Source organism: Melanaphis sacchari, unplaced genomic scaffold, assembly GCF_002803265.2.
Source record: "Melanaphis sacchari strain LSU unplaced genomic scaffold, SCAv2.0 Contig8_pilon_pilon, whole genome shotgun sequence".
Taxonomy (NCBI): Eukaryota; Metazoa; Arthropoda; class Insecta; order Hemiptera; family Aphididae; genus Melanaphis; species Melanaphis sacchari.
In genome coordinates, this window is record NW_020271635.1 from 1,509,287 (window position 1) to 1,534,632 (window position 25,346).

At 28.4% G+C, this 25,346-nt stretch overlaps 1 protein-coding gene across 1 annotated transcript in view; it reads right to left on the reverse strand.

Moving 5' to 3' along the window:
* The window catches only part of LOC112602743 (ras-related and estrogen-regulated growth inhibitor-like), a 73,284-nt gene that overhangs the window by 24,160 nt on the left and 23,778 nt on the right, over positions 1-25,346 (reverse strand). Inside the window, exon 4 of the mRNA XM_025350985.1 lies at positions 12,734-12,810. Within this exon, the coding sequence (XP_025206770.1) occupies positions 12,734-12,810 (77 nt within the window). The remainder of the gene's footprint in view (positions 1-12,733; positions 12,811-25,346) is intronic.

Genomic DNA, 25,346 nt, shown 5'->3' on the forward strand with positions numbered 1-25,346 from the left:
ATTTGAAGTTTGAACGTTCAATTTAAAGCACAGACGCTCCATGAAACATTCAATGTTATTAATATACCATTATTGTGATAAGCAACATCGTATGGATGTTGTTCAGTCAAATACAATAAATGTATTAAATAATATCGCCGTTATGGATATTTAAATACTACTCATACGCAGTATACGCACATTATGCTAATAAATGTATTTGGAAAAAATAAATAGTATTAATGTCATGGGATATCATAATTATATGGTAATTCATTACATAGTGAAAGATTTACTAATAATTTACCGATACATCTAAACATTTTAAATAAAAATTATCTCATTTTACAATATATTTTGTTTAAAAAACAAAGTAGCAAATAATTAATTCTACATACGCCCATAAGATAATAGTATAAGAATCAATTTGTTCTACAAAAATAAAGTATATACTTCTCAGTAAACACTTTAATATTTTATACCATTATTTAATACAATATTATGTAATTCTAAAAATGTTTTTAATTGAAAGTTTTATATATTTATTTATTTAAAAAATTAATTCTGTAAGAATATTGAATGCTTATTAATATCATATAAATAGGTCATAACTATTATTGTTATATATAATATTTAAGCATACATGATACACGACAAAATAAATTACGTTACAAATTGAGTTATCTACCAACTTACCCATTAATAAATAAGAATAAACAATTATGTTTGTCTATTAAATAGTAAAACACTTAATGATCTATGAGTAAAAATCATCGAACTCTGACATTTCAAAATAGAAAATTGTGCACGATTTTATTCTATTTTTTTTTTTAGAAACTGTAAACACGCGACGGTAGAACATAATTTATTATAAACGTTACCATAATATAAATTTTCAATAACGATGTATGTCTTAAACTTAAACACAACTAATATTGTTTCTCGTTAAATTGACCGGTCATTATTGTAGTTACACTCAAACTCTCACCGTTATAGACCAAAATATAAAAAACATGTCCGCATTGTCAGAACACAGAATATTCGATTGAAATAATTACCCATGTACACAATTTAAAATGTTATGATATAATTTACGACCGTCTATATGACTGAGTGAATAATAATAAAAAAGTGAACATTGAAAGTATCGAATATTATATATTATACACACTTCCGCACCGCATATAAGTAGGTATAAGTATTGAAAGTTTGAAAGTCATTGATGAGAGAGTAAATCAGCCAAATCCGTTGTTAGAAATCACGATATAATTATAATAATAATACCTAACAATTGTAAATAGTTTTAAGTAATAATTTGCTATATTGAATTAATAGATATGATTGGACCCGAAATCTTAGTCATCACAAAATTATTTTTTTATTATTCTTTTTTTTTCGAAGTGCTGAATTTAATAACTTAATATGTACAAATGTGTTCAACAATGTATGTAAGCTGACGAATTAATAAGTTGTGTCTAGATAACAAATTTTGTTCTTGTAAATTATTTTTAAAGTCATTTGCGTCCCTAGATTTCAGACCCAAGTTATTACCTGATTTTATGATTTTATGTTATAATTATCTAATAGGTTATCACGTAACTTAATCGCTTTAATAACTTCATTATATGCATTTGTTTCATAAACCTTATTAGTAATTATATTAACTAATAATAATATAATACAAATTTTTTTATTATTATTGAAATGTTATTTTTAATGTGAGACGCAATAGTATTTACTAATAAAAAATGACTTTTAAATATGCTGAATCTGACGATAACAATAGTTTATTTATATTATTTATTTATTATTCCACGGATGTTGTTCAATTTTAAATACAGTTATTAAATTAAAGGGATTATTTTATCCTCCGTTCCTCATACATAACATCTCACATCCATAAATACAAGTATATAAGAATTTCGAATTTTTTACGATAAATTATTGTTGATTATGGGAACCTTTTCGTTCCAAAATATCAACCGTACCTATACAAGTGTGAAATACGTATGTTGAATTTGAACCGATAATCAGACGACACGAGTCTCGAGTCCCGACAATCATAACAGATTATATAATACTGAGTGATTATTTTATCAAATAACACTCATATTACTTCAAAATGTATTAGTTTTTGAAAATATTTTAAATTTTTTATCGTTATAATATTTTATTTTTATTTCTTTTAAATAGCATATTACTTTTTAAATTTATATTCTGAAGCAGAATATTTATCGGAATATTTGATACATAAAAATCTAAATTCGGATGAATCGTTTGTGTTATAACTATTTAAAGTTTAGGTTAGCGGAGTGAAGTAGAAATGGAATACTTATAAAATGATGGTCTACTACTCCGTTCACCAAAAATTTAAATAGTAAGTTATAACTTATAAACTTATGCTCATAAATTACTCGTCCGAATTCAGATTTTTATTTGTCGAAATACCCCGAAAGATAATCTACTTCAAGAAATTTTAAAATATATTTTGTTAATAAGAAAAAGTAAAAATTTTAAAATTATAATGATGAAAATAGTAAAAATAATAAAAAAAAAATTAGAAATGTTTTATTTTGACTGAAAATTATGATGAAATAATATTTTTTAAAACGTTTATACATTTTAAAATAATGTGTGTTGTTTGATAAAATAATCACTTTGTGTATATATGTACTTAGCTTCAAATGCTCGTCTGGACTGCGTGGTAACCCGAGTCCTTTGACCTCGTTGTGTGTAATGCTACCGTTGCAGCGCCAATGGTTTCGTATACCACGGTTGCGGTTTCTCGTTATATTATATAGAACACATCAAAAGTGGCATTTTAATTGAAAATCGTTGTTCGGAAAATGCAGCGGATCAGCACCACGCGTGGGTTGAGGTTTTTGTCACGTCGTCCGTGAACATGATATAAAATTAATACTATTATGTTATATTATTATGTAATCCGAAATTTATTTTTTCAAACAATATAATACCATGTAAAACAGGCCCCGCGGTCGGTGGGCATTTCGGTTTATCAAACGGGGTCAAAAGTCGCTGAGGTGGTGTTTCGGGTCGATGGCATCGAACATTTTACATTTGTAGTCTATACTGCTCTATTATATCTCGTTTTTTTTTATTGTTCTTGTATTTAAATTTTAGACATATAGATGCCCATTTAACTGACTATAAATGGTTTTTATTTGTCAGTTTTGAGATTTGCATTTAAAGTATTCGCAACGCTTTAAACTTTTACGAAAAATATATACATTTTTATTACTTTTTATCATTTTCAGAATATTTTTAAATGTATTAATTACTGCTTATATTTTTGACTTTATAACCGGAAACTAATTAATTTTCTATTAAAGTATAATAAATTATAAATTTATTAAACAAAAATAATAAGTTATAAAGTTTAGACGAACGAAGTTAAACCATATAACTTTTGCAGGGTACCCTTTCCATTATCCTCCATTTATCTAAAACAGCGGTTCTCAAACTTTTTATTTCGCGTACCACTTAAGTATATTATCAATCAGTCGCGTACCACTGAAGATTAAAAATCCTACCACCATGCGGCCTTCCGCAGTTCCGCGTACCATCATGTAGTCTTTCGCGTACAACAGTTTGAGAACCGCTGATCTAAAATATTAAACGATTATTTATAATTAACCATATAATTTATTAACTATATATTATATTGTTCAATATGATTCGATAATTTATATATCAACATTTAAACAAAAGTATTCTTTATTCAATAATATTTGTTTTCAAAATCACTAATAATATAGACTATAACTTATTGATCACTGACCCGCAATAAATGCAAAATAATGGAATATAATAGATGTTTTTTTTCTCATTTTTTATTCCATATTATTATATATAATGATTATAGTTATTTACCAAGTTATCAATAATTACATACCAACCATTACTGGATAGAGTTTGTTTTTTATTACTCCAGACGGTACACACAAACACACACACACATACACACACATCTTCATAGTTCATACCAAGAAAATGCTCGTCTGTGGACTCATATGCTAAATTGTCGACGATAGAGAAAGTATACGAACGTCATTCGATACCATATCACGATATATATTAATAATAAATACAGGTGATGGTGGATGTAGAAATTTTCAATATTTTTTGTATGTAGTTCGAACCAGCTTCAAATGTAAAAAGTCTGCACATTTTCGAAACCGTTTTACTACATATTTATACATAGATATATTTTTATTATTTAATTTTTTATCAGCGATCCGTGGGCGGGATCGAATGATTGTTTTTGGATTGAAAGAAAAAACCCACCACCATCATTTTACATACCACATATAGGTACACGTAGAAGATCTTTATGGGTCGCCGCCGGCCTGACGTGTTCGAATTTAGGGTGCGACGCTGGGAGGGTCACTGGGAGGGGAATTGAACATAAATAACAATATTATTATAACTGGCTAGGTATATTTTACTAATCTCTAACACGCGAAGTTGTAACAACCCTTTCGCGAGCGGCGTCCATTCGTGCGGCGGCTTGTCATGTCACATCAAATAAATCGTGCGGACTATATGCTCGGACCCCAGGACCCCAACTCCTCCCTTCCCACTATAACCCCTTTCGCCAGTTCTTTGGCGACAAGTCTCTTGACAAAACATAACATATTTTTACGATTTCGCATTGTTTTTTTTTCACGACAACACATACGTCACACGATTCTAGACGCTGTCGTCGTTGCCATATTATTTTATCGTAACGCATTTGTATACATATTCGATAGTTCGCCTTTCTCGATAAATATTATTAGAACCGTCATAACAGGCATACGTCATATGTTGCTTTTACGGTAACAATATAATACGATATAATCCGGAGAAAGAAATATATCATTGCGTTTAAGGCCCATTTTTTAGGAGCTATACACCTACGGATGGCCGCCTACATGTTACTCGAACGCATATTATATATTATGTATTTATATGTATATGTGTGTGTATATTTTTAATTGCATTTTCTTCGTTTGATTTGAACGAATGATATTTTAATCACTTGCGCTACAATAATGATATATTATACACGTCCTATTATTTGGTTAGTTGTACCTATATAAAAATTTTAAATGGCATAAGTAATATAATATTGTGTCAACTTAACCACGATAACTGTATTATGCAAACCAACTACAAAATGTACCAATGTTAATAACTGTTTTAAAGTTATTAAAATAGCTTGTGTATACTACATAGGTAGTATGTAAAAACACTTAATTTATTATAAAATAATGATTTTTAAATAAGCGTTAATAATTTAGTTTCGTCGACCAATATAAGTTAAGCATACACAGATACCTTAATTAATTAAATAATATTTACACGGACATTTTTAATATAAAATCAAAAATTAATATGTCAAGTAGAAATACATGGCTTCTTAAAAATAAAATAAATTAAATTATTTGTATAATAAATTTTAACGACTACCTCTTGTATACAGCATGGTAAATGGTTCATAACTAACGATTATTTGTCATTAAAAAACACGAGTAGGTAGAGTTAATTTCGATCAAATTTGTCGGTTAGATTGTAAAAACTTTTGCATTTTTTTGCAGCAAATATAGATAATGCAGATAACTATAATAAGTAAATAAGAATAGTTAGAGAGGCGAGAACATTTAAATACTATTACAAACATATTGTATTTATACAAATGAGTGATATTGTTTCGTCAAACTGAATGCAGTTACATAAAAAAGTATTAATTAAATAAATGAATACAATAAAAACATCCCAGTTCATTAAAAATAATAATAATAATAATAATAATTAAATAAAAAAAAAAATAAATAAATAATAATAATAATGGGTTTTCTTTGTATTTTATGTACTATTCCGTTCCGACGAGCAACGTGACTTCTTACCTATCAACATCTGAGAATATCGGAGGATCGAGAAAAAATCGTTTATATATTATATTATATGTAGGTATATTATTAACACATAGCCCCGCATCGACCGGAGGCATATATACGTAATATATATATATCACTACAATGCATGTATATATATATATATATATATATATATATATACTATTATGCATTGCAGTAATTTTCTGGACACCAAGTACACATACTCACTCACACATACACAAGCACAAAGATATATACTAGAATATATCTCGAGACATTCATTATTATTATCCAGCGCCAGCAGAACTAATTGGATACGACGTGATGCCGCGCACCTTGTTATATACACACACCTAATACCTGCGTATAATATTATGTTCCTAGTCTTTTTACTGATACTGTAATATAATATATGATATATATATGTGTGTGTGTATGTGTATATATATATTACTATAAACAATAAATTCCCACATGAGTATTATTGTTGGTGTAGATTTTTAAGTACTGTGACTAGTAGATATTTTAAGTAAGTACATTATTTAGGCATATAAGTAAATATTTTATCCTCAAAAATAGTATTAAAATTAAACCACACATAAAGATAATAAATTTTTTTAAATGTATGTGGTGCACGTATAGTATATATAGCTTCTCGACTTCCAATCATAACTATAGGTATATATAGTATGTATACAGAGTAATCAATTTAACGTTACACTCATTATTTAAGTATACACTCACATTTAAAAAAATAATTTCTTTTACATAATTATAAGTCGTTATAAAACAATATTTTTTAAATTTTTTAATGTTTTGAATGATGACATAAATTTTTTTTGTCATATATCAAAGCAGAATATTATTTGGAATACTTCAATCTATAAAAATCAAATTTTGGGACAAGTAGTTAATTGGTTAAGTAACGTGTATATTCCACATCGCTCATCAAAACTTCGTAGTAAAAATATTTATAACGTTATAACTCATAAGTCATAAAAATATTAAACATGCATATTGTAATAAAAAAAAAGTAAAAAAAAAATTACGAAGAAAAATAGTAAAAATATATATTTTTAGAAAAAAATTGTTTTTACCGACATAAAGTTATGTAAAAAAAATATTTTCATAAACATTAATTGATTTTTAAACAACGATTGTAAATATGTTATTAAATCGATCAGCTGGTATACCTATATATGTATGTGTATTTAAACTTATAAGTGTTTATTATAGGTACATGAAAATATATCTAATGTTGAAAATATGTATATTATATATGATTTTTAATAACACAATTAAAAAAATGCAATTTAATCGCAACGGAGGAGGAGATAGTTAACGTCAGATATGGGTTTCCTCCCATGGTCATTTTACAAGCTTACATATTCGAATTAAATTATATGTCAGTGGTCAACTGGTTAATTATTAGTATGACTAAATGTATTTGTCTCGTATTAATCGGTAACATTGATTACATATAATCATATATTTTTTTAATCATTATAAATTGAATTTCCCAATAAACATTTTGCCCAATTAGTAAATGATAATTCCGAGCTAAATCATATTATGTTAACTACATAGTATTAAATTATAATTTACAAGTAGGTAGTAGGTACCAATATAGAGTATATCAAGCATGAATACGCCTATTTTTTCATGTAATAATGAATTTATTCAAATTCTGATTTTTGTAATTTTCAAGTATATCTGAACACCATATTTTCAAATACTTAGGTATTTTACAAAATTAAAAGAGTGTCCTATAGCGATAAAAACTTATTTTTTTCAAATGAAAACCATCTTGTTTACTGTAACTTGTTAAGCAAATGTTTTTTTGTTTTTTCTGAAAATATTAACGCACCTATCTAATTCAAATGTTGAACAAGTATATAAGCTTATATTATTATTTATTAAATATACTAAATTTAAATATATGAAAATGAGGTAAACAAGTATGTTCAAAAATTTTAAAAATCAAATTTGAATATATTTTTGGGAAAATAAGGATTGATCATGCTTAGTGAATCACCCAGTTTATATAGAAACTAAATGAAACTACAGTTAAACTTCAGATTAATAAATATTATTAATCTACGTCGAAGAGAAATACATTTCATTATATTGTATTATGATATTACGAAATAGGTAGGTCGGTAGGTACATAATAATTAATAAGCAACGCAACGTGTTGAAATACTAAAAATTATGATCGAATTACAGCATTAATAGCGCCAACGCCGTCAGAATAAACAATAAGTTGACAAACGACCTTTTGTCCAAGAATACTCTAAACATAATAAAATAATCTAATGTTATACCATAATTATTATATTTTTACACACAACTACGACAATAATATTTGACTGATGATATTCCCTCATAGCGATATGACTATGAGGTATAGCCATGTACTCATGTCTTGGTGTCGTATACCTATTCACATGTACAATTTTGTCACGGGATGATGTACCGTTTTCTCGAGAGGCAGTTGACCGCGAGTCTGTTTTACACGTTGCGAGCACAACAATAATTGTATAAAGTGCGTCGCGTAATAAGTATAATAATAATAATAATAATAATATCGAACTCGCAGCGTGACAATTCGATCGGTAAATCGATGGCACCATCTATAAAGTAATATATAATACAATAAGAAAGACGACCGCGGTCGACAATAATATAATATTATTGTGTTATGACATGATGTGATTATATGAACCGTGATGCAATTTCACGATTTTTCGATGCGCCAGTCGACGGCGGCGCGGCGCTTGGATATTATACGCTGTACGAGGCAAGAAAGATAATAATATATAACAATAATAATATCATAGTTGGAGCGTAAGTATTAATATCGTATCGGCGTGGACTGTGGGTGCGTACTCGGCATGAATGAACCGAATCCATCAGCACGTCGATGGGGACGGTCACACTACAATACATATTGAATTTTGATATAACATTTGTGTATACGCGTTTTAATAACATCGTACCATGTGTTGTTTTGTCACACCTTAACTGTTTTTTATTATTATTATAATTGTTGTCAGATCTCGTCCGTCCGTCTCCTGTTCACCGCGCACATTACAATAATGTACACCCTGACGATAATTAGAATATATATATCGATTTATTATTGTGTTTTTTTTTTTTTCATTTCCATTATACAATTTTACCACGCCTCTATCTTTTGACCGCTGGTCTTATTTATAGTACGTATATTGTTGTCAATTAAGAATAAACACGAACCAAGTCTGTGGCGATAGATATAATATAATAATATGTATTTGTTGAATATGTGCTTGGGAATCGATACTTATATATATATATATTATGTATTCCCTAATGGTTATTTACGGATGAGCGAATTTTCTGGTCGTACGTTTGAATAATTCTTTTACCGAGATAATTGAGTAACAATGTTTTAACGATTTAACGTTCGACGACAATTAATTTACGTATACATATATATGTGTATAAACTGCTTATAGTTTCACTTCACTCTCTAAACGCACGACACTAGGCATTATATTTTTATTATTATTATTATTTTTACTATTATTATTATAACCCTGGGGAGGATAAAACGAGTAATATCGACACAAATGTAAGTTCATAATATTATTATAACCAGTTCAACCATACCTATCGTATAAAAAAATATATTTTGATGGTGACTAAAAATAACGGATCGAAGATGATAAACTATTCATGATGTATACAAATTAAAGTAGTTGAAACTTTTTTTTCTCGATGAAGAACTTTAATACATCCATTTATGATATCCAACATTTTTTTTAAATTCCACCAATTGCAAAATAAAGTAATTTTTAGTATACGACGTAATAATATCATTTTTAATCTCAAAATATAACAATTAAAAATAAAAATATCTACAGACAGTTTCAAAAATATAATACATTCACGTTGCAATAAATAAAATAAATAAAACAACAAAAGAATCTAGTTAAATGTTAAATCGTTATCGATTATCTCTTTAGTATAGACTATAGATTCATATCTATGTATGATGCAATTGTAAAATCTAAAGCTGTAATAAAAATAAATATTGATATCATAGAAATTTCAGCAACGAAATTAATATCGACGTATAAATTTAATTAAATCTATTAATGCTGAATATATTATTTATTATGACAACATTTTACAATCGTAATAGTTCGTTTACCATTATCATGAATATAAATTATTATAATCTACAATATATTTGAGACTAGTGCAAGTATATGACATTTTAACAGAAATACTAGAACAAACACAAACATTATGGATATTGTACAATATTTTACGCATGTAAGAACGATTTCAATAGTATTGACAATCGACCATAATAGTAGTCAACACTTAAACAATATTTACTATCGATATGACGTACTAAATAGTAAATTGTGTAACTACGCAGGATTGAATATAATCCTAAATAACAGTATGAAAGTTTAAAAAGAAATAAGTCTTAATATTATGTTATTGGTAGTCTAATAATAAATAATATTTTTTTAAATTGGATTTTCCGTTCCCGTTTATACTTTATCTACAGTAAAAGTTTCGAGAAAGTAACGCTAACGCTGAATAAACAGACAAATCGAGATATTTTGTAATAAATCTTAGATCATGACACGCGTAGTATTTATAGATGAAAAATGTATTTTATAAAATATAGAAAATAAAATATATCAAAGTCTGTTTAAACATTTGGAGAAATCCTAGACGTTTCACCCTTTATAAATATTTTTTAATACACTGCTAAATTTATAAAAGTATAATACCAATAATACTACGTTGTGTAATATAATTATTGTCGAAATTGATTTATAATATTACATAACGTTCGGGTTCAATTTGAACACATACACTACAAAAACCTGCTACTGAAAGTTTCAATTTTAATAAAAGATCTTTATTTATACTTATATTTAATTTGCACGCATAAAATAATTTATAGTTGTAATTATAAGTTTTTCGAAAATTAATGATCTCAACTCTCAACAAAAATGTGTTTAATAGCGATCGAAAAACTAGTATTTAAACGAGTCAATTAAAATAAATATTTGACTACATTAGTTTTCTGAACCTTAGCAAAATATTGCTAATTAATTTGCAAAATAAAATTTCTCGTTATTCAACGTGTGAGGTTTTAAAAAAAATATATAATACATTACATATTTCTTATACCGTATTACCCAAATTGCTACTGTAAATTAATCTTGAATTCATACCTTGTAAAACTGTAAAACCATTAGAAAGACACCTCAGTTTAAAACGTATGATATAATATGATAAATACATAAATCGATCGGTTTTCTATTCGACGTACCCACTATATTATAATATTATAACAGTGTCACTTCTGCCTGAAGCTATAAAATCCGTTGCAAAAATACATCATCGTCTTCCCTTGGCGTTTCTACAATATTTTCTCGTTTCTACGCTCTCGCAATCTACCTACCTACTGCCTACCGGTTTCCGATAAATAATACACGCGCGTGCGAACATAATATACTGTAGCCAAGAAGACGTCCGTAGATCTGAATAATCAACTGTCACTCATAAAATTGTTTAAGTACAGTTAGATCATTAAACGTAATATTTATGAACACTATAGTGCGGTTTACTACACAATTACGCGTGTATATTACACTTTAATACATGCAATAATATATCGATCGGAAGTGTTGTAACTGAATATTATAATATCGTATTGTTGTAATGGATTATTACTAGTTGGGTCGCCGAACTAACGCGCATTTAATGTTTTAAAAGTACTCGAACAATATTACATAGTTATAGCGATAATATCGTAGTACCTACCTGTAATACCGATTTATAATATACCAGTATACCACACATAGAAATCAATTGATAGACCGCCGGCCGAATGAAAATAAACCGTACTCAACGGCACGATGATAAATAATTATTACACACGTATTGTTAGCCGTTAGGTATATATCGTGAAAAAGTTATCTGCTGCAGTTATAATATTAATAGCTGGAATATATGTACAAGAGACAACACGCATCGCACTGCACGGTTCACATATTATGATGTGTAATGTGTTTTTTATAGTAGACACCGCTTTCAATAAAACACATATTATTATTATAGCCGTATATATAGGTATACACGTATAATATAGAAAACCACCTGTCTATAATCGTATCATTATGAGGGGGGCGGATAAATTAGTATATTATGTTATACGGAGAAAAATAAATACGATTTCGTCCTCACATATATATTATACGCGGTCTTAGATATATCCTCTCTTAGGATGGAGCCATTACAATATATATACGTAGGTATAACTACCTATTCCATCGGTCGCGTATATACTTGTGTCTACACGACCGACACGACAATAACAATAACTCTTTTGAGCCTGATATAATTATACATAATACATATAATACGAACACTGTTTGGAAATTGTTTTCAAACCGAAACGTGACGTTACGTTATAATCGGTTATTGTATTACACGGACGAGTATTTATGGTACACAATATAATATATATATAATAAAGTGTCACGGGTAGTGGTATATCTATGGTGGTAGCACTAAAAGTTGTAGTTGTAAATTGTAATAGTGGTAGGTAATAGTGGGAGACGGACACGTTGTTGTATTGCACAAGAATAAGATGACTCGGGAGACGATGATTCGCCGCCGTTGCGCGCGAGCTGCATGCGGAATGGAAGTCGCATTGTTGTCCAGATCACGTATCTCTATTTCTTTCTTTTTATCTTTCAAACGCGTACACGACTATTGTGGTGTGCGCTGGAGGTACAGTACTTTAACTATGTATAATAATGTATGCTTGCAGTACTTACCGAATATTTGCATGTGTCGAGTATTTCCACTTCTGTAAGAACGCTATCGAACGTCACGTCGTGTCTGTACAACAGGTCTATACGTAACAAAACAAAACAAAAAAGGATTAATTAAAAGTGCATTATGCAAACGGCGTGATAAATTTTATCTATTTTTAAATCAGAAAATGTACTTCGTAGTTCGTACATACCTATACTTGGATGCGGGTACATACATATATATTTATATTTATATAGGATACGATATACAGACAGACAACACTTGGGCATTTATAAATCTACCAATAACACTTCAGCTAGAGTTCAAATTATAAATCAATACCTAGTCCAAACATTTATGTATATTATTCTTCCGTGACAGGGACTTACACGTTTTATAATTGATCACGTATTGCTTAGAAAAAAAAACCGTATAGGCATAATATATTCAATTCGACTTTACTTATATACACTATTCAAAAAGTCTTTATTATAATATTGTATAGTATTCGTAATCATTACATGGGAAATATTGTTTAACATACAAGTTATTATGTATTATGTATAATTATTTTATACTTAACAACAAATTGAATTAAATTTACCATGTTTAAAATACAACTTTCAAGCCACATTAGAACGATTAGAAAAAAGTAGCTCAGTGCTTAGATATTCAAACTCAATTTTTACTAAAATATTCTATTTAAAGATTGTACACCTATAAAGAGTTCAAGGCTAACGTGATTAAAAAAAAATGAAATTATGTATTATTATAATATTTTACTTACAATTTGATCATTTTTGTAAGACGGGTGAATAATAAATAACATTACATAATTGTAACTACATATGAGACTTCATTGTATAATTATATTGTTTATTTCTTTGGAATAACAAATTGTATATTATCAGAAGCGTAAACTAATTGTAAAAATTTTCACTTAAAAATTAGACCTTGAAATTGTATGGTATCCTTAAATACTTATAAAAATTGATTATTATACCTTTAAATAGTTTACTGAAATTTGTAATTTTCACTACATTTAAAATTATATATTATATAGCAAGTAGCAATATAATAACTAATGAAAATCACACGAATTCATACGTCTGCAGCTTGATATACCGTGAAAAACCTTAAATATAATACCTATAATATGAAATTCGAAGATACTTAATATGGTAATTAACTGCATAAGTAACTATATAATTAGTTAAGCACTCGATTAAACCAATAATTAAATCAATGAATAAATAAAAAGATATCATAGATTAGTTCGATTTTTTATTAAACAAATTTTGTATATAATCAAAACTGAAAGTGCAAATCATTTTTATCGAACTCCAAAGAAATTAAAAAAGCTAATCCATTGCTCTCGCGATTTTATCATAGCAGCAAATTGAACACAAACGGTGATAAAATTGAGTTGTTTTAATTTCAATAGGAATAAATATTATATCATTAGAATCAACGAGGAAAAAATATAATCAGAGAAGCGACTATACGTTTTATTTACTATCCCGACAAAGGTGTCCTGAACATAAATATACAAAAATATGAAATATCGTCGCTATATATAAATATAGTGGTACGTAATATTATATGGTCGTATTATAACAACCGTATTTTTGTATTATTATTGTGTGTACGACGATGAGACGGATCTTGCACACCACAATCGATGGCGGCATCGGCTATATCTTCCATATGCGCGCTGCCTACTGAATATTGCGCGAGTGATCAATGCGCGTTATATCCGCCGCCCACAGACTCCTGGCATAATAATAATTTAATAACGAGAGGTGACCATCAAAAAAAACGAGCTTAGAAGGAAAAGAAAAATTTAATTTCGGCGACGGCGCTGGTGCGCATAATATTTACCATACATATATACGCGTATATGTATACAGGAAACGGCGAAAGGAAGCGCTCGTCAATTTTTTTTTTTAAGTCGCGTATAAACCATTTATAAAAACATCGCCGGCGACGAGACGTTTTATTTTTCTCTCGTTTTCAATTAATCGAGTAGGCGGACTTTGACTCTGTCCACCGACGGAATCCTGTACGCCTATTTGTAAATAATAGGTAATATGAAAAAAATATTATACCATAAATAATGCGCAGCACACCGCGGCGTACAGAACCACAGTATTATGTACGTACAAAATAAAATAATAAACGGGCCAGGAATAAACATATAGTAGTGGTATAAATCCAATAACAACGATATTTTGTGATGTTTGTTGAACTTGCGCGCGTGCATAGGTCGTAGCCCACGCGGCCTCGCGCCGCGACTACCGCAAAAACCGTAAATCGGCGGCGGGTCAAAGGTCTTGGAAAAAAACTAGCAAACCATATTAATGTAAACCAATAAATATTATTTTTATACCGTTTACCTATCATGTTGTATATAAAAAAAAAAAAACCACGGGAAAAATCAAAAACGCTTTCGATTGAGATTTATTGTTGAGCACGCGTGACGTATCTCGGTAGCGCGTGTGTGACCACCGACGGCGGGGCAGCAAATGAATAGTGCGGTAACGGACCGAAGGACACGAATTTTCGCGTCACGAATCGTGTTACCGCGGCTGCGGTATCTATATAATGTTATCGTATGCGTATTTATGTTTATAAGAAAACGAGGGAAGAAAAATACGTAATATATAACAGTAAGTATTGGCCGTTCCTACGATTATTTTTTTTCTCCTCTCCGCGGCAGTACCGTAAAACGTTTATTTCGTTATTATTATTATTATTATTATTTCTTTTTTAATAGAGTTAACCGAGACCAAAATATATAATACAGGATGCGACGTCGGCGGCGACTGGTATCCCCGTGGAAGTAGTCACGATGAGATGTATACATAATATTATTATTATTATACACTTATAATATGCTTATCAGATCGGTTCTGACCCGCAAATGAATATGTTATGTGTCACAGGTGGAAATCTGTGGATATAGGTATACGCCGCACAGGTACCTGTATAATATAATACATTTATGTATGTGATATGTGTTTATTCATTATTGTAATATTATAGTCTACGGCAACGCCAATGCGCCAACAGTTCTAGTTTTACGTGCTCATTCGATAAAAAACAGTTTGTATAGACCACGCATACAAAGTTGTTATTATTAGTATTATTTTTATAATTATAATTATTATTATTACTGTATACAATAAAATATAATATAGAATGGTTGGAGGTACCTATATGTACGTGTACTGTTGCAGAGCTATATCGTTGTCGATATTTATGCTACCAATGTTTACTAACCTTAACCAGATCGTCACGCAGATTATCTGATCATTTAGTTGTGTTCAAGTGTGTTTGCTCGCAATTGTTGACGACAAGATTATTACCATTTATTACACTTATAATAATTATTATCTGTCGGTAGACTGCATAAGGATAAGGGTATTAAATAGTATTAACACAGTAGGGTGTTAAATAGTATTAACAATACACTGTCGCATTATTATTATTATTTTTATTATTATTATTATTAATATTATTGGTATTGAAAGATCATAGACCGTAGATATTATATATATATATATATAATAATGATAATAATAAATATATATATATATATATATAGTCACGTAGTGCATCGCTTCGGTGATAAAGTGCATATTGTTGCACTGTTGTTTAAAGTTTAAAGTATTAAACCATATTACGCGATTAGCCACTAAATTCTCACGCAAATGCAAACAACCAAACGTGCAGATAACAATGACCAAATAGCTCTAACGGCAATAATAAAATAAACATGCATTATTTTGATCGCAATAAATACAAAAATAGAGTCGTTAAACTTTAGGTGGAAATTATACGGATTCTGTTATTTGTCGTCTGCACTTTGCACACTTCTACGGGTTACTAGTTATTTTCCACTAGACTATAAACACGCATTGGAAAGTGTAGTTACACTTTAATTTATTTTTTAATTTAGTGTTTAGAAGAAAATTACTTAACAATATATTACAATGTACGTATCGATAAAAATACACACACCTCACGTCTACAATGAAGGACATTGAGAAATCGTACTCATATCAAACAATATTTCATCCAAACGCGTATTTCAAAAATATGACGTCGTTAAAATAAGAGCTACGTCTGATGTTCTTTCCATGAAATCATAATAATTACGAATTATTTATTACTAAATCACAATAATATCGGCGTGTGTCTAAACATAAATACTTACTGACCTTTTGGTTGGGTTCGTGTCAACGTTTTCAATTTGAATCAAACAGCATCGAGCGTGGGTATATGCATATTTCTTCTGATGCACATTTTATATTATAACATTATAACAATGTGTATAAATAATAGTCAATAATAATAGAATACATTACATTATATTTTAAAGTTAACTATGTTACTTTTATTCGAACGTAAAAATAAAAATGTAGAACGTATAATAATTTAAAAGAATAAAATATAAATGTTTACCCATTTTAACTATCACGTAACAATGTATTCACTTCGACTACAATAATAATAATTGGTGTAATGTAAGATAATGTAATTTTACATTTGTTGTTCCGAATATATTTATGTACCGTTAGGTAATACTTAATAGATTATTGTTGAAAAATAAGTTCAGTATTCGTTAAGCACGTAAAAAGCAATGGCGTTTAAAACGTGAATAAGAATACTATTACAAACCAGCATAAGCGAATGACTGAGTTTAATTTGGATCTTACTTCAGAAGTTTGTTAACTTAGAAAGATATTGAGTACAAACGAGGGAATTAAAAGCACAAATCTAGCAACAAACAAAGTAAAAACGTAGGGATTCAATTCTATTTCGAAATTTCAAAACAGAGTAGACCGCGAGGATAAGGACATAGAACTTTTATTCAGTATTATTGACATATAAATATGCGATGGAGTTCGTTGTACTTTCACAGTGTATGATTTTATAGTACACAAACCGCTAATAATTATTCAATACGTATTTATTTAACCTTGCCAAGCATCTAGTGGACTGTGAATGGTGGAATTAAGCTAATAATGTAGATATAGGTTTTCGAACTTTAAGCTATTTTAAGCTACAGGTTTATACGTTACATGTTTTTACTAATATTATACATATTTTTAAATTTTATATGATTAAGTTTTTAGAAAAGTTAATAAAGTTTAAATAAGATTGAAATTAGAGGTTCAAACAGTTCAAGAAAAAATAAAGTTTGAATTCATGAGAACTTAAATTCAACTCACCCTTGAAATAATATTATACACGTATTACGCAGTACGCAATGAATGAATGAATGAATTATATTATAAAGACGTATATACGCATAATATGAATTTTGAAGTAGGTGTATAGTTAATAAAATCTTACGGAAAACCATACAACATCAATGCGAAGGTCAGTACTCAGTATAGATATAAAATATATATATAGGTGTCAATAGGCAGTATCGGATCTAGGGGAAGGCAATCCAGGGCACGCGTCCCAAGGCGCTACTCATAAAGGGGCGCCAATTTCTAATTATACAATAAGTAAAAAAAAAAAATGTTATTGATATAAAAGGGCACCAATTTCATATTTTTCCCCGGATTAAAAAAATGTTAGATTCGGCACTGCCAATAGGCAAGACTGGTTAGATTTTGTTGGAACATATTTTTAGTTAATTCCATTTAAAATTTCGTATGATCAAAGTTTATCGTTAAAATTTACAAACGATCTTACAAAAACATTATAACGATTTAATATACCTATATTTGTGTTGTTGTTCAGCTGTAGAACATTTATTATTGTTAGATCTGATATAGGATTACAGCATATGTGATAAATGAGATAACATTCGAATAGAAATTTGTTTCACGCGAATGTTACATATACGCATTGATCGGTCACTAAATTTCAGTGCGTTTTCCGTTGTATTTATATATAATACTGCCGAGAGAGAATATGTGTGGCCGTTGACCGCGACGGCGGCAGGCGGAAAGCGCGATAAATTTGTCTGCGCCACGAAAACGGAGAGGCGGTGGCAGCGATTTCACACATTTCGGGAACGCGTCCAAGTTTATACGCGACGCGCACCGTACAGTTTAATACATATGTATACAACGCACAATAATAATGGTAATATAGTGTCATCGAGATTCCTGGCGTGCCCACGGGAAATCCTACCTCAAGTTATGCGGTCAATGCGCGAGGATTAAGTAACATACAACGACGCGATTAAAATATAGCCGCGGAATATCATATGTGGTTCACGAAAGTCATTTTGATGATTGATAAAAATTAAATTAAAAAAAAATGTTTTTAAAATAATGTAACGCACAAGCCACTAGATTTTTTTTTTTTAAATCTTTAAATAGTAAAAGCTTTTAAATGACATACATTTTTTTTAAAAGATTTTCAGTTATTATCTACCATGTATAGAAATTTATTTTAGTGTTTTAAAATTGATTAAAATTTTACATTTTTCCTAGAAAAATAGTGGACAACTTCAGTCCCTAAAGCTTAATATACTATATAGATTCTAGAATCTATCCAGCATCGAGCACAATCCGAAATAGACACATACAGGCGGTCTGATCGCGTGGACTATTATATTATGTACATTATGTATGGGAGAAAAACGAATCGTCCGCACGCGATGGAAAATATAATACCATCCGTGACGAATAACTATAATGATGATGATAATAATAATAATAATAATAATAATAATCTGAAATCTATTGATCGCGGCGGCTTTTGCGTCCAAGTCGTCCGCATCATCCCCGCGATATCCGTGGGTTTTCATTTTTTATTGCGCACATAATATCGTACAAATATATTGCACGGCGTGTTTCATAATTGGAGATGAACTGACTAGATACATAACATTATATATCAGGATATTGTACCTGTTGTGTCGGGTATACACTTGTTGATGTGGCGGATGTACCTGTTGCGGGACGATCTCGCGAGCGGCGAATAAAACACCACGCGGTATCTTCTATAAGTCTCGTTTTACCTCGAGCCGAAGACGGGGTGTTAGGTCGAGGCCAGCCGAACACGGTCGTATAGTTCAATTAATCGGATAATCGTTGCCGCGTATTTTATATTATACCGATAGAAGGTATATATTATTATAATATATACCTATAGGAGTATTATATTTCTGTATATACGTATTGCTACCCAGGTAAGGCGCGCACCACGTATCTACGCGAGTTATTCATACATACATCGTAACAATACTTGGATAATATTTATTATACTAAGCACATTTCAAATACTTTTTAAACTTTTAACTTAAATATTTTGTTCATTTTCCAATTGATGTGATTGCTATTAACTAAATAAAGTATACATTTCAATAGATTAACTTTTTTCTGTTAATTTTAAAAATATTACATTAATTAAATCATGTTTATTCAACTAAATATCTGTTATCACAACTAATTGTGTACGTAATAACAAAAGATAGTAAGGAGCACATAAAAAAAAAATCATAATTTATTTTACTAAAAAATCTTAGTTATTGCACGTAACTTAAGATGATAATAATATTAACTAAATATTAGAAAATATATAAATAGGTACAAAAATACATTAACATGTTAACTTTAACTTTGGGTTAAATATATTATTTATTAAATAGCTGAACATATTAACTTTTACTTAACTCAAGTGATTTTTTTATTATTAACTTACCCACCTGAGAATACATCTAATTACCGCTATAATACGAGTAAGCGAAACGCGTAAATCATCGATCACGCCGGAACGTCGTAAAACAATGTAATATATCGTTTTAAACACTAGTTGTACGCGTAGTTCAAATTCTAAGAAATTGCGATAGAGACTATATACAGTAAACAGAGTGCTGTTATTATGATTTATTGTATTTTCGTTTTAAACGTTAAGCCACCGTAAAATTTATACCATCTATGCGAGAAATTATAATACATATATAATATAATTATTTACATCAACTACAATACCGATCAGAAATAATAATTTATCACATACTTGCAGTGCATTATGTATAATTTCGTTATAATTCATTCGAATTTCGATTAAGGGGATTCCATATTACCGCTTTTTAGAGTAGAGACCCATACGCGTTCCAACGTACTAACTTGAGTTTTACTCTTATAATAATTTTGAAAACATATTTGAATTTATTATGAAGTTTATTTTAAATCCTTCGAATCAGAATAATAATAAAAAAAAATTTAAAACTATTTATGTCCATTTAGATTTTTAAGAATACAAGATTTTTTTTTAAATTTCAAGCGACGTTTTTTCTTTTTAAGAATAATAATAAATTAAAAATGTGGCTCGAAGGATCCAAAAACGGTCGGTATGGAATCCCCTTAAAGTAAAAAATGTACAATTTATAGTAAAATAACATTTATTATTATAAAGGATAATCTAAATTTGATTGTTTTTTTTCCACGGGCCAATTGCATAATCAATTTTTACAAACTCAGGAATCGAACCGATTATAAATTTTAAAAAACTTCTAGCTTTAATTAATACGATATAATAATAAATCACGTATTTCTCATTAAAATCAATCATTTTTATTTTGAAAAATTAATTTTTTTATAAATAATACTTATATATGGGCGAGTATAATAATATAATATATCATAAAATATTATTTTTGTAAGTTTTAATTTATATTCGTACAAACATATTATTATATTTTAAATAATATCTAAGCACCTACTAAATTATATTAAAATAGTTCTTAATTATAAAACTATTGAATAAATATCTACATTTTTTAGTCATTCTTGATTAGTTTATTTAAGTAATTTTTACTTACACATTAAAATTTATAAATTTACCAGCATTCTTACAAATAACAAAATTATATAATTATAAACTTAAATTTATATTTTCTGAGCTAAAATTAATACAATACTAACAGCATAATATTTCATCTTAAATTTAAATGTTTAAAATTTCTTATAAAATGTACTACAATTATTAATCGAATAAAGCATATTTTTAATTTTATAGTTATATAAATAAGTACAACTTGTAAGACACACAAAACATATAAGCCCCATTTCAGTTTTAATTAATTACCGTCTCCCAGAGTTTGTCACTTTAACTAACAGCTCTCCATTTTATCTTATAAATGCGACCACTTGCAATTTGTTCTTTAGACCGAGTAATTAACAATATTTAGAAGACAAATTATTCTTTACTAATGAATTGACAAGTATAAAAATGTTATGGATGGTAATAACTAATAACGGTAGTAAATTTAGTTATAATAATAATAATATACTCTTCATTCCAAATACATACCACCATTGCCATCATAGCTGCATCAGAAGCCAGGATATATAGGTATATAGGAAATAATTAGATACTCCAAAATCATAGAAATATATAAATCCGGAACAGGCACCTAATGTGACACATCGCGGCGGTACATCTGTAGTGCCGTAATAAACATAATGTTATGTGTTATTATTAGAATCTATTTATTTTGAACAGTCTAGAGGTATTTGGATCATTTGGAATGGCTTTAATGGTGTGTAAAAAATCTTACTACGGTTAGCGCCATAAAGCAGTACGCGGGACAAATGAGATTTATGGACCTTTGGTATTTGGGGACACACGCATAGTTCACCAACATCAGATGCTAAATATGTCCTAACAACGACATTATTATGTTGTAATCTCAGATAAATTTGTTTAAATATTTTAGAAAGGCCGTGAGAATGTCATAATAATACTTTGTTATTTTAATCATTATAAAATCGAGCTGATAAGCCTATCTGTTGCCGACAATATGTATTTTATGGATTTATTGATGTGTTATATGGTCTATGGTGGTTAATAACTCTAAGAAACTGACTTATGTAAAAGTCCATAAAACAAAGTGAAAGCCTTACATCACATAACTTTTTTCCTAGCAAATTTCAATACCATAAAATAAAACAGTTTATCAGAACTGTGTGAATAACATTAATATCACGTAGGAAACCTACACCAGACAAACAACAAATAATTAGTGTGTAAGTACCTATAAGATATAAGTAAAATATAAATATTAAATATATGGAACACATTTTAGCTACACTTTAAAATTAAAATAACGGATGAACTATGATAAATTAATTGCATTATTAATGAATATTATAAAAATGTATGTTAAAAATAATTATTTAATTTTTTCAAACAAATGTCAAACAACAAAAATACATTTTCAATATCAAGGTACGTCTAAAAAAACGCGAATACCAAAACAATATATTATTTAAATGGATATAAACAAAAAAAAAAACATTTATATACCCTTCATATTGACTACAACCTTTGATAACTAGAGCAGATTAAAAATAATTTTTAAAATATATAACAATACTTATTTAAGATACAGAAAATTAAATATCAAATATTTAGTTTTCTGTAACTACTTCTCATATTGAACATAGTTCATAGGTTAGTATAATTATGAACAAATTAACAAAAATGCAGCATAAAATTTCCGAATCACTGAATAAATCCGAACTTCTAATATATTTGTATGCATGTAATAATTCATACGAAATATATAATAAATTAAATATAAAAGTTATGTATAATAAAATAAATGTTTAGATTATTGGTGTTGAAAAACAACAAAACTTGTACCAATTATACTAAATTAAATTTTATTTTCTATTAATGTACTATACGAAAACTCGTGTGCATATTAAATTATATATTTTTTTTTTAGTTCGGTCGAAATATTCGAAGTATTCGAAATATAAAAGTTGTAAACTAGAAAAGTAATTTTGAAATCAATACAATGACGGACTAAAAATAAAATATCAATTTACAATATAAAAAAAAACCACTCGCTCTCTTTAAAACCTTAATATATTACTTGAAATATTAACTTATAATTTATAATTTATAGATAAAGCAATCACGTTGGGTTTTCTTAAGTATCATGTTAAATGAAATTGAATACCTATTAATAAATAATTTGGTGATGTCTTTCAGTGGCGTAACCAGGAATTTATTAATCCAAACCTTATTATTACTTTTTATTTGGTCTTTACTAACTAGTAATTATAATTTGACTTAATAACCTACAGATCACTTAATATTTATAAACATGAAAACAAACAGTGTGTAGTTAAAAACTATTCCGTATTTGTCTAATAAATGATAACTTATTAACTTATTTAGTAGATTATACTTGAGTAATTGAATAAGTAATATTAAATATATTAAAATAATATTTTGTTAAATTCTTAACTAGATACTTATCTACCCGAATAAAAATTTCTAAAAATATATACTTCTATAACACAGATATCTGATAATATATATGTTAGGGTCTATATATATATAGTTATTACGTTTTTAATTATTAATTTGTTAAGAGGAAATTGTATCTAGATGCGTTATTTTTGCTTTATTAACGAGTAACATAGCAAATTTTAAGTTTATGATAATCCCTGTTATATTTAATATTAGAGAGTATAGTATCGACCTGTTATAGACCTGTTATAGACCTGTTATCGAATTGTAAGGCTAATGGGCCACATGTATACATTTTTTTTTAAAGCAAATTATAATATTATTTAATATACATAATTTATTTATTTTGTTTGTCAAAATAAATTTCAATGATATGAAAATGTTTTTAGATTCTAACTTCTAGAATAAAGGGATAAATGGATTGATTTTACAATGATGCGTTTTTTTTTTTTTTTTTTTTTTTTTTTTTTTCATTACCTATAATCTTTTAGCGCAGTATAATTATTTCGATTTTCAACTTTGAGAATGATTTCTGGTTGAAAATTGTATCTGATTGGTACTTTAAGATTGAGAAATAAAAAGCTCTTACTGGTACGAGCCCTATCTCCCCACTGGGTACATCACTTATGTTTGCCTATAACCTTGAGTCTATGTAGAGGTAGAAATCCTTCTATATGTGTTATAACGGATAATTTGGTGTACACTGAATATTAATCATTATTTCTTATTATTATTTTTTTTTCAAATTAATCAATGGTTGATTAATTAAAAATAATGGTAATAATAGTAACATTACAAACCCGTGTTCGCTATATACATATTTACTTAGCGGGTGTTCTAAATATCTTCATTAACTATAGAAATATCATCATCTGTATACAACATATAATAGGGCGAGGTTTGACCCTTTTTTTGATTGCTCGTTTATACCGAATTACCCGCGGCAGCGTGGCTGTGGCACGAGATCGCCACCGGTAATAAAATATTGTTACAACTACACTGCAGAGAACATAAGACATGCGATATTTACAACGATCGAACGATATATTAAATAATATGACGTATACAACAATAATATATTATCTATAATAATATTATAGATAGGTATATCTTATACGTGGGTTGGTATAGTTAACGGTGGCATATTATTATAATGGACCACGCAAGAAGGGAATATAGCAACTATAATATTATGTAGTACTTACTCAACTATTAAAATATGTTGTTTTTTATAATAGCTTAAACACTGATGGACTGTTTGTGTTCATATATTATTATTAAGATATATAAAGTCATATTGGATAATAAAACACTAAATTTCATTTTCGATCTTAATACATAGTATGTAGTATAATATTATATAATATAGTTACTAAGAAATCGCCTCTTCTA